The sequence below is a fragment of the Caloenas nicobarica genome, chromosome 27 (genome assembly GCF_036013445.1).
Source record: "Caloenas nicobarica isolate bCalNic1 chromosome 27, bCalNic1.hap1, whole genome shotgun sequence".
Taxonomy (NCBI): Eukaryota; Metazoa; Chordata; class Aves; order Columbiformes; family Columbidae; genus Caloenas; species Caloenas nicobarica.
In genome coordinates, this window is record NC_088271.1 from 5,214,553 (window position 1) to 5,229,793 (window position 15,241).

Below are 15,241 nucleotides of genomic sequence, written 5' to 3' on the forward strand. Positions count from 1 at the left end.
TTGCTTTGCAGTTTTGGTGCTCACATACAGCTTGAGGCACTGGGCTGTGAATCCTTCCCATGCCGAAGGGAATTTTAACCACCAGGATCTGCAGGAAGGCATTATCACCTTCTCCCGTCGATGCCGTTCATATCCCCGCAGGACCACAGCAAATGGCCCTGTTGAGTATTGACTAGAGAATGCCCAGGGCAGTCGAGCATCCAACTGATGAAGAGTTAAATAGCATCAGGAGGAGCAAAGCTGGAACATGCTGGATGCAGAATCTCCTGAGAAGGGGAATTATCCCAGGCTGAGTTTCCCACAGCCGGTAATGTCACACCCGGTGAGCAGCCGAGTGACAGGACGGTGGCTCCTGCTGCTCCCGCAAACGAGGCCTTTGCTTCCCTCACTTTGTTCTGGTTAAAATGGGCACAGCAGAAGTGAAACATCTTCTTTTCATTATCACAAAGAGCTTAATTGGTTCTGAACTGAATTAGGGGTGTGCAGGGGGAGGTAAAAAAAAAAAAAATCTATTGTTAATCATTTTGGGTGGAAATCGCTTTCTTCTTTTCTTCTTCCAGTGACTGAGGGTTGTTGCCGTAAGTTGTGATGTACGATGGAGGTATCGTTGTGAGTGCCGTCCAAAATCCTCTGGGGCAGAGTTTAGCACGGGCTGCCCTGAGTGAAGACGATGACTTGGTGTCAGAGGAGGGGCTGCTGCCCCGGGGTGGTCCAGAGGGAAGTGTGAGGCGGACACCCCGTATTCTTCGCCCTCAGGAGCCCACCCGGGCTCGTGGTACTTTGGAGAAGCAGCGTCATGTCACCAAAACCAGCCACATGTCACCGGTTGCTGATGGGGCAATGCGTTTGCAGACCTTTTCTAGAAATCCTACGTGTGTCCTTGAATTGGTCACAGACCATCAAACTCCAGGCAGTCCTACAAGCCCCAAATATTGTCTTAAGCTATGCTGGGGCGCACCTTTAAAAGCAGACAGGCCTATGCCATCTGTTTCTTTTTTTCCACGATAAAAACTTACTCAAAATGGTCACTCAAGGTGCTGCCTCTTGTCCCGGGTGCCTCAGCCCTGCGGTGCCCAGGGGCAGCTGCTTGGGCAGCTCGAGCCAGGAGTTCCCCTTCCCACCCTCCGACTGGGTCTGGATCTCTGGGTGTCTATGGGAACCCTGAGGGGAGCCAGCCCAGAATACTCGGCCTGGGACCTGTCCCTGGTGAGGGTGCGGGTGCTTGCAAAGCCGTGCCAGACACATCCACGGGAAACTCCATTTCCACTTGGTGCTGCTGAGCTCCAGCAGAAGAGCTGAAGTTACTGGGAGGACTGGGAGAGTCCTGATGCCCCAGTGTGTCTGCTGGGCACCCCAAATCCAGGGCACTTGGAGCCAGGGACGGTTTGAAAGCGTGACTTTTGCTGGCCCTGGCGAGGCCGGGTGTCAGGGCAGAGCTGGGGGTGCCTGGGGAGTGTCATGGGTGGGGAATTCATCTCTGTTATTAATTTGCTGTTTCTTGGCTTTGCACCAGGTTTCAGATTGAAGCGGGGCTTTGCCAATTCGCCTTGTTTGTTTTGCGGTGCTGTGCTGCCGGTGGGGGCTCGGGGCGACGCCTCTGGCTCCCCCACCCAGCGTCTCGGTGCCAGCGAGCAGGGGGCTCAGCCCGGCTACCTGAGGTGCACAAACACCTTCTCTTTTTGCCGAACTATGCAAGGAGCGATTTGGATTCCACTGTTGTATAAAAAACATCCACCGTGGGATCTCCCGGCAGTTGTATCTGCCATTCAGACGCAGGATTTGGAGGGGTCGGGGCTCTCCTCGCTTTCTGGGGCCGCCGAACGCTCTTGGGTTGGGATGTTGGTACCTGATGTGCAACATCGTTTTGATCTCACGATGCTCTGGGAGGACTCCAAGGTCCAAAGCAGCTGCAATTCAACCTGCTTCTGCTGCTGAGTCCAAGCTCCGCAGTGAGACGTGCCCACCCTGGTCACCCTGCGAACCACCAGCCCCAGGCTGTCCCACAGCACTTCTGGCCCCGAAAAGCCCCGTCCCACCATGGCCCGACCCCGCAGGCTGATGTGCTGAGCTCGGACCCCATCACCGCCTTGTGATATGTGATTTTTACCATTTTCCTTTCTGTCACAAGGGTCAAAATAGCCACAAGGAAACGGCCCGCAGTGTTATCACGATCAGTTGTCTGCAGTTTGACAAAGTTCATGCGCTGGCAAGTCCTGGAGTTGTCTAACAGCAGAATCTGGAAAACAGTTGTTAGCCCAGCACATTTGGGAGAAATCTCCTCCTGAAATCAAAAGAACTACAGACGGTTTTACCTAAACTTAAATTCTACCAGAACTGGTAATGCATATGTCTTATTCCCTCAGCTATAAAATGTAGTCTCACTTTTTTCTGAAATGTTGACCCTGTGTAACTTCACTCAAAATCTCTCCAAATAATATCTAAAAGCTCTTAGAATAACTCATTAGTTATAAAACTATATGAAAAGAATAAAGCCTCCCTTTTTGCTCAGCAGCAGTAAAGATACTCAGAGATAATACGAGGATGTAAGTGCCTTTGCGATCTACACAGGATTCCAAATATGCCTGTAACCAAAGCCTCTTTAAAGTACAGCCTGGGTTAATAGACAAAGACTGATCACAACTGCTGCAAGCAGCCGTGCTCAGCTGAGCTCAGCCACTGCATATCCAAAGGTCTTGCTGGATGAATATTCAAGCAAAGCATTCGAACTCCTGACACAGCTCCTCGGCGCTCGCACGACGAGCCGCAGCCCTTTTTTCCAGCCGCTCGGTGAGGTTCTGCTGGGAGGACTTGAAGCCCTGGGTGGACCGTGGTGTCAGGAGCTGCCGTGGGTCACAGGCTGGCACAGCACGACCCGCTCGGTTTTGGGGAGCAGCGGCGGTTCGGAACCCCAAGGATATTTGTGTTTTCGCAGCGCTCGGTGCCGTTTCTCTCGCTGTCACTGGAGGGAGCTGCCCCATCCGTCACCGGGACAAGCTGCAGTTCAAGAATTATAGTTGATAAAAATGAAGGCGCTGGAGGATTCCAGGGTGATTTCAGGTGGAAACAGAGCCCCAAGACTGGCTGCTTCTGCAGGGGGACCTTGGAAGGGCCCCGAGACATCACATGTCTGGGGACATGGGGTGGCATTGGCGTTGAAGGAACGTGGAGATTGGCACGGCAGAGCAGGGCAAGACCAAGACACAGGAGAAAGCAGCAGCTCTAGTTCTGGCCTAGGCAAGATTTGGGGCATTTAACCTTCCCCCAGGTGTTCTTTGGTACCGGCTGGTGTTGTCCTCTAGGCACCTCCTGTACATACTGAAGATCAAATACACCACTGGGGAGCAAAGCCCAGATCTGCCAAAAAAACCCCCTGGTAATGAATAAATACAGCATAGCTCCTTCACCGGGTTCTATTTGATGTGTAAAAAGCACCTTAGTCTAATCACTTTAGTATCCAGACTAAAACACAGCACGCCAGTATCTGCTGGTGCACCTGGGGACCAAACCAGCTTTGAATTAAGCAAATGGAACATTAAAAATGTATTTCTGAATGCAAGAGGGAGCAGATAGTGCAGAGCCAGGTATAATGGGCTGTTTGTGCAATTGTGCTTGGGGCTATCGTTAACCCCAGGTTTTTCCCCGGGGAAGGAGGACAGACACAGAAGCTGGGGCCACATTTAGGTACATCAGGTATTTATACAGCTGCTCTAGGGCACTGTCGTGTTTATTCTTGTCTCTTCCTTCTGCAATGAGCAATTTTTGTCCCCACTTCTTGACCAGCTAAAGTGTTGCTACCGGGTCCTGCACTTGGGTCACAACAGCCCCATGAACGCTGCAGGCTGGGGAAGAGCGGCTGGAAAGTGCCTGGAGGAAAAGGACCTGGGGGTGTTGGTGGCAGCAGCTGAACACGAGCCAGCGTGTGCCCAGGTGGCCAAGAGGCCACCAGCATCCTGGCTGGTACCAGCACTGGTGTGGCCAGCAGGCCCAGGGCAGCGACCGTCCTGTGCTGGGAATGGGGAGGAAAAACCGCAAATCCTGGGGTCAGTTTTGGGCCCCTCACGCCAAGAAAGGCCTTGGGGTGCTGGAGCGAGTTGAGAGAAGGGAACGGAGCTGGTGAGGGGCTGGAGCACAAGTGTGATGGGAGCGGCTGAGGGAGCTGGGGGTTCAGCTGGAGAACAGGAGCTGAGGGGAGACCTTCTGATCTCTGACCTGCCTGAAAGGAGCTTGGAGCCAGGGGGGTCGGGCTCTGCTCCCCAGGAACAAGCGCCAGGACCAGAGGAAACGGCCTCAAGTTGCGCCAGGGGAGGTTGAGGTTGGATATGAGGAAAAAATTCTTCACGGAAAGAGTTGTCGGGCATTGGAACAGGCTGCCTGGGGCAGTGGTGGAGTCACCATCCCTGGAGGGGTTGGACAGACGGACATGAGGTTCTCAGGACATGGGGCAGTGCCGGGGCTGGGTTATGGTTGGACTTGATGATCTTGAGGGTCTCTTCCAACCAAAACATTTCTATGATTTTCACCAGCTCCAGTATCAGGCCACATGCCTGGGCCCACAAGCACAGTTCACCCCCAACACCTCCAAGGCTCCAGCTCCTTTCACTCCTACAGATGTAATCATCCCCTAGACGTTGCAATAAATGCTTTCGGAGAGGACTATGCATATATGATATTAACAGGTACAAGGCTACTACAAATTGGGGCTTGTCTTGATCAACTCTGACTTTCATCTGTCCAGATAAATCAGTCCTGGGTCTCTGTTCTTTTTTGAGAAGTTGGCACAAGGTTTTCCAGGCAGCTACAAGGAAAGTCTCCTTGGTGCAATGGTCCAACATCAGGGAGTAAGACAAGACAGCTCATCATCCCTTGTACTCTTGCTGTCCCAGGGCCTGATTTCCAGAAGGAGAAGAAATTTAGAATCCCATAAACTTCAGATAGACTAAAAACTATTGCTGAGGGGCTATGGCAGGGATTTATCCCCGAGAGCTCTATAAGGCTACAGCTGAAAATTGGGGCAAGAAGGAAGCGTAGTGCTCATGTCAAACTCCCACCACGTGAAGTTTCTGAATCCAGAGTCCTCACACAGCTCCCCCACATCTCCATCAGGCAAATAATCCAGGCAGCACAGTTACAGGCTTGTTTTTATTAAAAGACATCTTCAGAAAAGATATTTTAGTACAAAAAAAATACACAAACTACAGTTGCCTTTTTTCTGGCTTCAACATTTATAAATTACACCACACTGTTATTAACACTGCATTTAAATATGGAAACAACTTAAACCAGGAAATTCATCCACAAGATCCAACATCCTACAAATGACTATTTACAATATTTAGCAGCTAGGAGCTCTAGCACGGAAGTCAATATGACTTCAATAGGGCAGGATGCTTGGGAAGACCCAAGACGGCAGTTTGGTCCAGAACATTTTTGAGGACCTGTTTTTCCCACCTCTCTCCAGACACCCACCCAAAACGCAGAGGCGATGCTGTATGTCAGGGTACGCGCCCCACAAGGTGACACGGCTTGCGCAGAGAAACCCTGTTGTCCCCTGGCCCTTTGGAGCCAGTTTTGGCGTGGGCACATGGATGGCACTGGTATCTCTCCAGGCTTCAGGGGGATCTACAGCCAACGGCAGAGCCGGTCCTGCCCAGGGACAGTCACCGCTCTGTACCTGTGCTGTCCTAGGGCTTGTCCTAACCACCCCCAGCAGCACTGGTAGGCTGCAGGTCAAGCTTAGGACAGCCCTCCAGGATCTGGCCCTCATGTAACCAGCTGCAGGATCCCACCCATCGTCTCCTGGAGCTGGAAGCAGATTTTCCCCAGCTCTTGGCAAATTCCAGCACAGAAATACAGGGCTTTGAAGCCATGGGGGCCAGGGAAGCCAAGTGAGCCTGAGGTCCCCTGCTGCCCAGGGTGTCCTTCAGCCTTCCCACCAAAAGCCACGTTCTCCACGTGTCACAGTCACGAGAGCAGGGGCTGCGCCAGTGGAGCTGCCCAGGGCTCCCAGGACCAGCACGGCCACGGGGCTTGCACAGGAGGGTACAAGGACATCATTTGGGAACAGTGAAGGACAGGACATGGCAAGGCTCCGTACCAAACGCTTGGGTCCAGGGTAGTGAAACACCTCACATGCTCCCCTTCCCCCAGCCCCAGCTCATCAAAACCAGCACAGAAGTGTTCAGACAGGACAGAAAGCACCAGACGACTCGAACTTGCCGCAGCAGCGCGTGGCAGGTTGGAAGAGCCTTGTGCCTGCTCTGGAGGTGGAACTCCCTGCTGGCAGCTCCTCTTCTGGTTTGGGAGCTCCCAGCCAGGGGTTTTAGCAACATGGAGCTGTTTTACTGACAGCGAGGAGCTGCGTCACGCCACTAAAGGGCTACTAAGCAAGAGAAACCCTCCTGGGGACTTCCCGGGGAGGGTGGGTTTTCTGTAAACACCAAGAGATGGAGCTCAGGTCTGTGCTCCACAGAGGAGGTCAAGTCTCAAGCAGCAGTTTTAGGGCTCTGCTTCCAGGGCTGCAGGTTGGATTTTCATGGTGGTCGACTTCAGCGGATAGTACCTGCCTTTCCATGTCTTCCAGAAGATGCCCTGCTTGCGCTCGTGCCTCTGGCGCGGGATGGAGCGGAAATACTTCCCGTTGAGGTTGGCATGGCCACAGGTGCTGAACCACCAGCCACCTACCAAGGCAACACAGAGGTGGCTTTAACCCAGAGCACTTCCAGACAGAAACCAAACCCAGGCTCAAGGCCGCTGCTGCCTCTGTTCTCCCCACTTTTCCAGGGCTTTGGGACCTTGCAAGACCTCGCACATGCTTGAGGAGTCCCAAGCACCGGGAAACCTTCGCGCAGATCCTATAGATGAGTCTGCAAATCCCCACTGCTCTTTGTGTGCAAAACTGCCTCAAGCCCTTCAGCAGCCCCACCTCAGGCCAGGGGACTGGCCTCAGCTTCACTCAAAAGGTTTCCAAGCAAGGTGGCAGCCAGCAAAGCTGTTACACAGATGGATGCTTGGGCCAAAACCTGAGTCATGAACCCCGCCTGGTTTCACTTCCCTCCCCATTCCCTGCACAGCTCCTCCCAAGGATGCAGCTTTCCTGGGGGAGCAGGGGACAAGTTGGGCTCAACACCAAAGGGGACTAATCCCACGGGGTCACTGTCCCACTCATGGCCACCACCAGACAGTGGAGGGCTAAAGGGAAAGCACACGCCACTGGGAAGGAAGAGCCCGTACTGACCTGAGAGGTGCTTGGCACAGTTTGTGTCGGCTTTGAGGTCATGGTCGCGATCCCGGGTGGAGAAGGGCAGCTGCCTGAAGTCCCCAATGGCGTTTTCCAGTTCTCCAGACAGAGGTCCCAGCAGGGTGAGTGTGTAGGCTGTGCTCTCCCCACCAAGGCTGAAGGCAAACTGAACCGCCTGGGAATTCCCCTCCCAGTCTTCCAGCTCGATCAGGAGATTGTATCTTCCCTCTTGGACAAGGTGATGTATCTTCTCCAGGCCCAGCCAGAAGTCACCTGAAACAAGACACATTGCATTGGCCATGGGGTCACAAACATGCCGTACAAAGCGGACACATGAACAGGCTCAAGACAAACAGGGACAACCCAGGACACCGCAGCATTTGAACCGCTGTCTGGCACGTGCAGGACAAGCCAGGAAGACCAAGAACTCTTGCTCTGCAAGCACCATCCTCCCCCTCAGCCCAACACTGCTCCAGCACACAGAGATCTCCATGAGCCAGCAAGGGGCAGTAACTTGTGTTACGATATCACATCCTACACTAAGAAGACAGACACCATCATCCACCTACCATGAAGGTCTCCAAAGCCATTCTTGTAGGCATCCCACAGCTGGTCGAAGTCCACAGAGCCATCCGTGCGCCTCTGGATCACTGTCCAGCCACCTTCTGTGAGGAGGCAAAACATGGTCACATTCGGGATCACCATTTGCAAGCCCATTGCACAAAGCGCCGTGGGGTATCTCCACCATTTTACCTGCAGTCATGTCGCAGTAGACTTTGAAGGGCTCGGAACCTGCGGGCTGCACCTGGAAAACGCCGCTGCTCTGCTGCCCGGCCAGGAAGAGCTGGTGGCAATCCTCCGGGAGCTCTGCAGGGAAGGAAACCCCTTGAGAAGGTGGCCCCGAGTCCCGCTTCCTCAGCAGGTTGCTCCTGCCACGGCCCCGGCACTTGCAGGCCTGGCCAGGAGCCCGGCCAGCTGCGCACAGCGGCTCCGGACACGCGCTGGGGACAGCGGCCCCTGACTCCAGTGTCTTTAATTGCTGTGACCCCATATCTGACCATTTATCCAAGCGCAGCTCCTCGGGCTCCCATCCAAGGCAGAAGCCAGGCGGCAGGCCAGGCCGGACGACGCGGCTCCCGCCACCGAGAGACCCGAGGAGCTTCCCCGCTCCCCCTGCGCCCACGGCGGGCAGGGGTAGCCAGTTCGCAGGGGTGACGCCAGGGCCAAGCACCCCCATCCCTCCCCAAGGCCGGAGCAGCCTCAGGGGCAGAAGGAAACCACAAGTCCTGGTGTCAGGAAGGCGCCTGAGCATCCAGCACTCGACCTCTTGGTGACAGTGGCGGCCCCAGCCAGATGTCCCCCTGGGCAGCTGCCACGAGTGGGCACAGGGCCAGCCTGGGGTGACCTTTTTGCCTAAAACACACAGACTAGGGCAGGAAAGGTGGGGGTGAACAGCAGGGAGCCCCAGCTCATTGCACGAGTGGATTGCCTGGGGTGAGGCCGCCCCCAGCGTGTCCCCCCAGCCCCACACCAGCCGGGCTCCCACCTCTCCTTCTGCCCCACAGGGACTTTGCCCAGAGCTGCCAACAAAGCTCCGTTTTAACAGCGCTGATAAAAGTCCATCCAGGAACCAGCACCCGCGGAGAGACAGTGGAAGAAAACCTGTTACAAAACCCGAGACATGGAGGATGTGCAGGGACTCCAGCCCCTGGGGTGTCGGCGCAGTCAAGGGGCTCTTTGTCAGGCGGGACAGGTGCCCCCGTCGCCCTCAGACAAAGCGGGTCTGTTCTCCCGCACGAGGGTGGGATGGATTTTGGTGGTTCACAGCTGCTGCCAGCACGACCCCGAGACAGACGGGTGAAGAAACCCAAAGACAAGCCCCAGGCCGTGCTGGGGGACAGCGGGGAGAGGGGCCTTCCCCACAGCCATGGGGCAGAAAGGGGGAAAACGAGGCCTTAGAGCTGCTGAGGGCAAGACCAGCCCTTGTGAGACATCACCCCCCGTCCTCGCCGGGCACCCAGGGAGCCCTGATGCTGCGCCAGGGCGAAAAGCGGAGCCACAACTGCAGGAAAGGTCAGCGCGGGGGGACACGGCGGGTGGCAATGTGACACCTGCCACCACCTTTCACCCATTTCCCGCCCCGTCACCCCAGACTCCCCCCATGAACTCTCCCCTCCTTGGCACGGGCAGCCCCTGTCCCATCGCAGGACTGGCACCCTCACTGGCACACCGCGCACCCCAGTGCAGGACTGGTGCCACCAAGCCCATCAGTGCACCCACGGAAAAAGTGAGTGTCCCCAAGCCTTGCCCCAAGCCCATGAACACAAAGATCAAGGGCACACTTTGTTTTGCACAAAGGACCAAAGCCACACAAAGCCGAGTGCATCCCCGATATCCCCACTTTTTAGCTGAATGCAGCCAGGGAAGCCAAACGAGGCTCCGGGGAAGGAAAACCCACAGCCCAGCCCCACACCCATGGCCACCCCAGCTCACAGCTCAGCAGCAGGACGGTGCCAGAGGCTCCTGGTGTCGCCCAGCCCCATCCACCATATCCCCCCGCATCACCAGGACAGTGCCCGGGCAGACACTCCATGGCCCTAGCGTGCAGAACTCAACCCCATCCATGGTTTATTTTTTTTTTCCTGGGCCCTGGCCACACTCCCTGCACTCTGATCTCTCCTGGTTTCCTGGTGCAGCAGGGACTTTCAAGCAGCTGAATGAGATGCAGCTGCTTGAACAGCCTCAGCTCAATCTTTTTGTTTGAGGAACACGCTCGTTAGTTCCAGTTCATGTTGCACATCCGTATGGCACCAGCAGAACAACAAGACCTCCTGGCTGCTCTGGATGTTTTTCTTTCCCTCCCCCTTTATTTAGCCAAACAAGACGGAAGGATCAACAAGGCTGCTGGAGCTGCCCCAGGCTTGGCACCGTATTTTCCCAACACATCTCCAGGCATGAGGGGAGGTCACCAACCTGGGATAAACACTCTTTCTTGCAGATGCCAAGACACGCCTGGAGCCCTTTGCATCGCCTCCCCCTCACCCTCCGCAACCCGACCCAATTATTTTGGAGTCCCAGTGCCGCGGGGAGGGGGAGCGAGGCTGCACCTTTCCCCTACTCGGCTGGCTGCCAAAGAGCACAGGCTCTGCCTAAAGACGTGATCCTCTTTCTGCAAGCGATTAAACCTTTCACTCTCCAGGCTGCTTCATGCCTTCAACTTTCACATGCTTGGCCCCGTGCCACCTCTGGCCTGAAAAAAATCTTGTGTTCACTTGGATGCGAATAAAAGGGTCTTTCTAAAAGGGCTGTTGCTGGAGTACATCGTGGTTTCCCAGTGCCGTGCCAGCACTAGGGCTCTGCCTGACAATAGGCAGGGAGCCGCCGGCACAAGCCTGCCCGGTGCCCACCGCAAGCCTCCCCAGGCAGAGGGCACCTTAAGATTTGCCAGAAAACTCACTCGACTTGCTGATGAGAGGAAGCCAATTTGTTTTCTGTCTGAGATATCAAACATCAGGATCAGGCAAGAGAAGGGCGAGCTCATGACTTGGCTGGGTGGGAGGGAGTTGGGATGCCCAGGGTGCTGGCGATGCTCAGGGTCTCCCCATCGGGGACAGGGCAGCACAAGAAGGGCACAAGAAGGTGCTGAGTTCTGGGCCTTCGCTGCACCCAGTGCCAGGCAGACGGCACAGCCTATGTCTGCCACCAGCGAGGAGCCAAGACCCAAACCCATCTCCCTGCACCCCACTTTTGTCATCACCTGAGAGCGAAGCAGAGGGTTGGACTGGATCACCTTTACAGGTCCCTTCCACCCCAAACTATTCTGTGGTTTTGTGATATGCTACTGAGGGCAAAGTCACAAAGCAGAGCTGGGAAAAACAGGGAAAGAGGTTTTGAGACAGTTTTCTGGCTTGCTAGTGTTGCCCTGACCAAGGGGCACTTCACATAGCCCTGCTGCAGGCTGGCCAGCCCCACCAAGCCAAGCACCAGGAGGAGTTTGGAGCCCCCATGTCCCATCTCTCTCCTTGTCCACATGAATTCTGCAGCTCTTTGTTCTGCCCACTCAGCTTTCAGGCACACCGGTGACAGCACCAGGCTCCACACACAAATTACCATGTTATTTTCCCATAGCTATCCCTGCATTAAGCCCTGGGCAGGGTTTCCCTGTGCATCCTCGCCCCGCTCGGTTTCTGTTTGGCTCACCCTGCACATCCCCAGACAGCTGCACAGACTGAGCCAGCATCGTGATTTAACGGATATAACACGAGAGCAGCTGCTCCCGGGCAGCAAACCCTGCGGGGACACCAGTTCCTGTGTGGGAGGGCGGCTGCAGGACACAGCTGAGGACACGCACTTCATGCCCTTTGCTCTGCGGGAGCTCCTGCAGCCTCTTTGCCGGCAGAGAGGATGCTCCAGGCAGAGCCAGGAGCTCCGGATGCAGCATCCGCTCACCTGTTCTGCTGCGTTTCCCAAGGCTGTGAGTGTCCAGTGCCGTCACTGCCCGGGCGTTTGCTACAGCTCAGCACCTTCTGCTAAGGATGGTGCAGGCTCAGACACTTGTCTTTCATGTACAAGCCCTAGATATGAGCACGGGAAGCTGGATGCACATGGATCCCTAACCCTCCCCTCCGCCAGGAGAAGACGACCCTTCTTGGTCAAGCAGGAGCAAGTGAACAAGAGTTAACTCCAAGGAGCAGAGATCCTCCTCTCCTGCCAATCCTCTTTGACAAATACCTGCTCATGGCATTTATCTGCTCCCTACTGCATTCTTAATATCAGGCAGAAAAATTCCTTTTAAATCCTTAAATTCCTGCTGGACTAAGACTGATCCAGAAGGCTGGGATCCTGCCCGCGCTCCAGATCCCCCCAGTCTGGCCAAACTCCCAAGCTCTGCTTTTGCAAGCAAATCCCACATCCTGACTCAGGACAACTGAACCTTTTGTTTCCAAACAGTTGCAAGTGCTGCAGGTTCGCTCTGTGCAGAGGAGCAGGGCGGCACGGGCAGATACTCACTCTGTGTCAGCATCGGGTCCCCACTCGCATTCTGGCTCTGGTTGGTGAGACTCAGGCTTTTCTTCAGGTTTATCTTCCACTTTGGAGACTGTGTTTTGTTGTCTTTCAGGTGTAAGGGGATCAGTAGATTGACCTAAAAAAAAGGCACAAGTCAGAATGGTTTTAGCTCATTTTCAATGCTGGTGCTCGGGGCAGCCGATCAGCTGAGGCACCAGCCGCTCCCCTGTGACCAGAGCTGGGGCTGAACTTGCCCAGAAAGCTCAAGGAACAGGAGATACCTGAGGCTGGCAAAGCCAGAAATGATTGTGGTTTTTCACACCCATGCTAACGAGCTTATTCTGCAGATGAACTCAAAGGAAGAGCCTGGAGAGGCTCTGTTCCCACACACCAATTCCTCCTATTGCCCTGTGCCAACACTCGGGCAGTTTGCTACCCTTGCACCAACACTGCAGCACAAGCACCAGGGCCACAGCCTTTGGAGTGTCCCCAAAGTCAAGGAGCAGCGGTACAGTGTGTTCTCCTATCAGCAGAGCAGCGCGCAGGACCAGGCTGTGGTCCCCCAGCCACAGAGCGGGACGGGAGCTCACCTTGCTCTGCAGGCTTTTAATCTGCAGATTCTGCTTGTCCAGTTTGTACTGCTGCTGCTTGATCTTCTGCAAGAGCTCCTCGATTCGCAAGTTCTGTGCATCCATCAGGGACTGCAGAGGAAAGAGCCAGGTGAACCCCACAGCTCCGCGAAGATCCAGCTGTGCCGCACATACCGCCCAGTCCCCCTTCAGCAGGTCCTCACGGGTGCTCCCAGTGCCCCCAGGACCATCGGGTCCTCCCATTGCTCTCTGGTCCCTGTGTCCCGGGAGGGATGAGCTGTCTGTTCCAATCACTCCCATCGCCCCAGGAGGGTCGGGTCCCCATCGCTCTTTGCGTAGCCACTCCCGGGAAGGCAGGGACCCCTTCCTGCTCCCCCCCAGGCTGGGGGGACCTGGCTCCCTCCCCTCACCCCTTAGGTCGCTCCTGGTGCCCGAGTCTCCCCCGCCAGCTCGGGTCGCTGCCGCGGCCCCCGGGCGGGTCAGGTCCCCCCAGCTCTCCTGGGGCTGCTCCCCCCGGTCGCTGCCGGTGCCGGGTCGGGTCCCCCAGGGCCGCTCTCCCGGTCGCTGCCGGGTCGGGTCCCCCGGCGCTGCGGGCGATGCTCACTCACCTGCAGCGCTCCCAGGTCCTTGGCGCTCTGGTTCTCCGCCGGTCGCGCCTGCAGCGCCAGCCGGACTCGGCCCTCCAGCTGCTCCAGCCGGCCCTGGATCTCGGCTTTGTCAGCCGCCACCTCCTCCAGGCGCTGCCGCAGAGCCTCGGAGAGGTTGAGGAGCTGCCGGCCGCGGCCCTCCAGCTCCCGCACGCTGGCCCGCAGCCGCTCGCCCCGCTCCTGCGCCTCCCGCGCCTGGCGCAGCAGCCGCCCCATGGAGCTGTTGTGGGCGCTGAGGCGGCTGCCGAGCTCCCGCATCTGCCCCTTGGTGCGGTCCACGTGCTCCTTCAGGCCGTGGCCGAGCTGCAGCAGCCCGTGGGCGATCACGTTCACCTCGTCCCAGGAGGCGAACTGCGCCCGCCGCTCCTTGCCGGCCCCCGCCGCCGCCACCACCCGCCGCTCGGCCCCCGGCCGCGCCGCCGCGGGTCCCGGGGCCGGTCCCACGGCCATGCCCGCCGCCCCGGCGAACAGCAGCAGCGAGAAGCCGGCCAGCTGCATGGCTGCCCCGCCGCCACCCGGTGTGCGCCCCGCCGCCGCGCCCCCGCTTTTATCGCACCGCGGCGGGGAGGGCCCCGGGAGCAGCCCCTCCCCGCCTGCCCGCCCGGCCTCGCCGCTTTGTTCGCCCTCCCCCGCCCGCCCCCGGCCTCGGGCCGCCCCGCACCCCTGGCAGCCCCGGCTCGGAGCGCTGCCCGCCCCCCGCTCCCGGGTCAGCCTCGGTCCCTGGCCGCTGAGCCCTGCCCGCGCCCGTCCTCGCACCCTGGCCCCACCCCTGTCCCCATGCCCGTCCCCATCCCATTCCTGTCCCCATCCCGGTTCCCATCCCCATCTCTGTCCCCATTCCCATCTCCATCCTCGTCCCATTCCCATCCCATTCCCGTCTCCATCCCCGTCTCCATCCCATCTCCATCCCCATTCTCATCTCCATTCCATTCCTGTCTCCATCCCTGTCCTATTCCCATCCCTGTCCTCATCTCATCCTTATCCCCATCCCATTCCCATCCCCGTACCCATCCCATTCCTGTCCCCATTCCCATCCCCATCCCCGTCCCCATCCCATTCCTGTCCCCATTCCCATCCCCATCCGTGTCCCATTCTTGTCCCATCCCCATGCCCATTCTCATCCCCATCCCATCTCTGCTGCTTGCCCTGCCCCTCATCCTGCCCTGGTGAGCTTCGTCCCCACCAAGCCCTGCAGCTTGGTTCCCCCTGTTGACCCCCCCAGCCATGGGTGCTGCCCACACCGTGCCTGCACCCATGTCCTCTCTCCAGGCCGTGCCCTCTGGGAGCCGCTGGCCCTGGGGTGGGTGTATGCTGCAGGCACAAGGCTCCCAGGCTGTGCCCTGCTGGGTGCTGGGGGCACGGGAGTGGGTGCCGGGTCTGCTGGGTGGCCCCAGCCCTGGCACAGGGACACACAGCAGGCGCAGGGCTCCCAGGTGATGCCCCACAGGGTGCTGCCAGCTCTGGGGAGGGTGCACACTTGGGGTCAGCTCCTCCGAGCACCCGGGGGAGCAGAACATTCAGTCCTCTAAATGCTCCCCGTCTCCACGAGTGCCAAGGATGAATTCCTGCCCCTTCTAAGGCTTCAATCATTCCCCTCTGAAAACATGTGCATCTTATGTCATTTGCAAGTGTCTTTGACTCCGGCTACCAGCTCTTCCCTCTTGTCCTGCCTTTTTGCGCTGGCTCAAAGGGATTTTCAGTCTCTGTTTTTATTCCCTGTGAAGGAATTCACACACTGTGATGCAGCCACTCGACTCTTT

At 57.2% G+C, this 15,241-nt stretch overlaps 1 protein-coding gene across 1 annotated transcript; it reads right to left on the bottom strand.

Annotated features, from left to right (window-relative positions):
- Positions 1-5,206: 5,206 nt before the first annotated feature.
- On the bottom strand, positions 5,207-13,985 carry ANGPTL4 (angiopoietin like 4). The gene is made up of 7 exons (XM_065652523.1): positions 13,443-13,985; positions 12,835-12,945; positions 12,248-12,380; positions 7,991-8,104; positions 7,807-7,902; positions 7,235-7,510; positions 5,207-6,677 (listed from the first exon to the last, which is right to left on the bottom strand). The coding sequence occupies exons 1-7, from the start codon at positions 13,977-13,979 to the stop codon at positions 6,496-6,498; spliced, it is 1,449 nt and encodes a 482-aa protein (XP_065508595.1). The 5' UTR covers positions 13,980-13,985; the 3' UTR covers positions 5,207-6,495.
- Between the last annotated feature and the right edge of the window lie 1,256 nt (positions 13,986-15,241).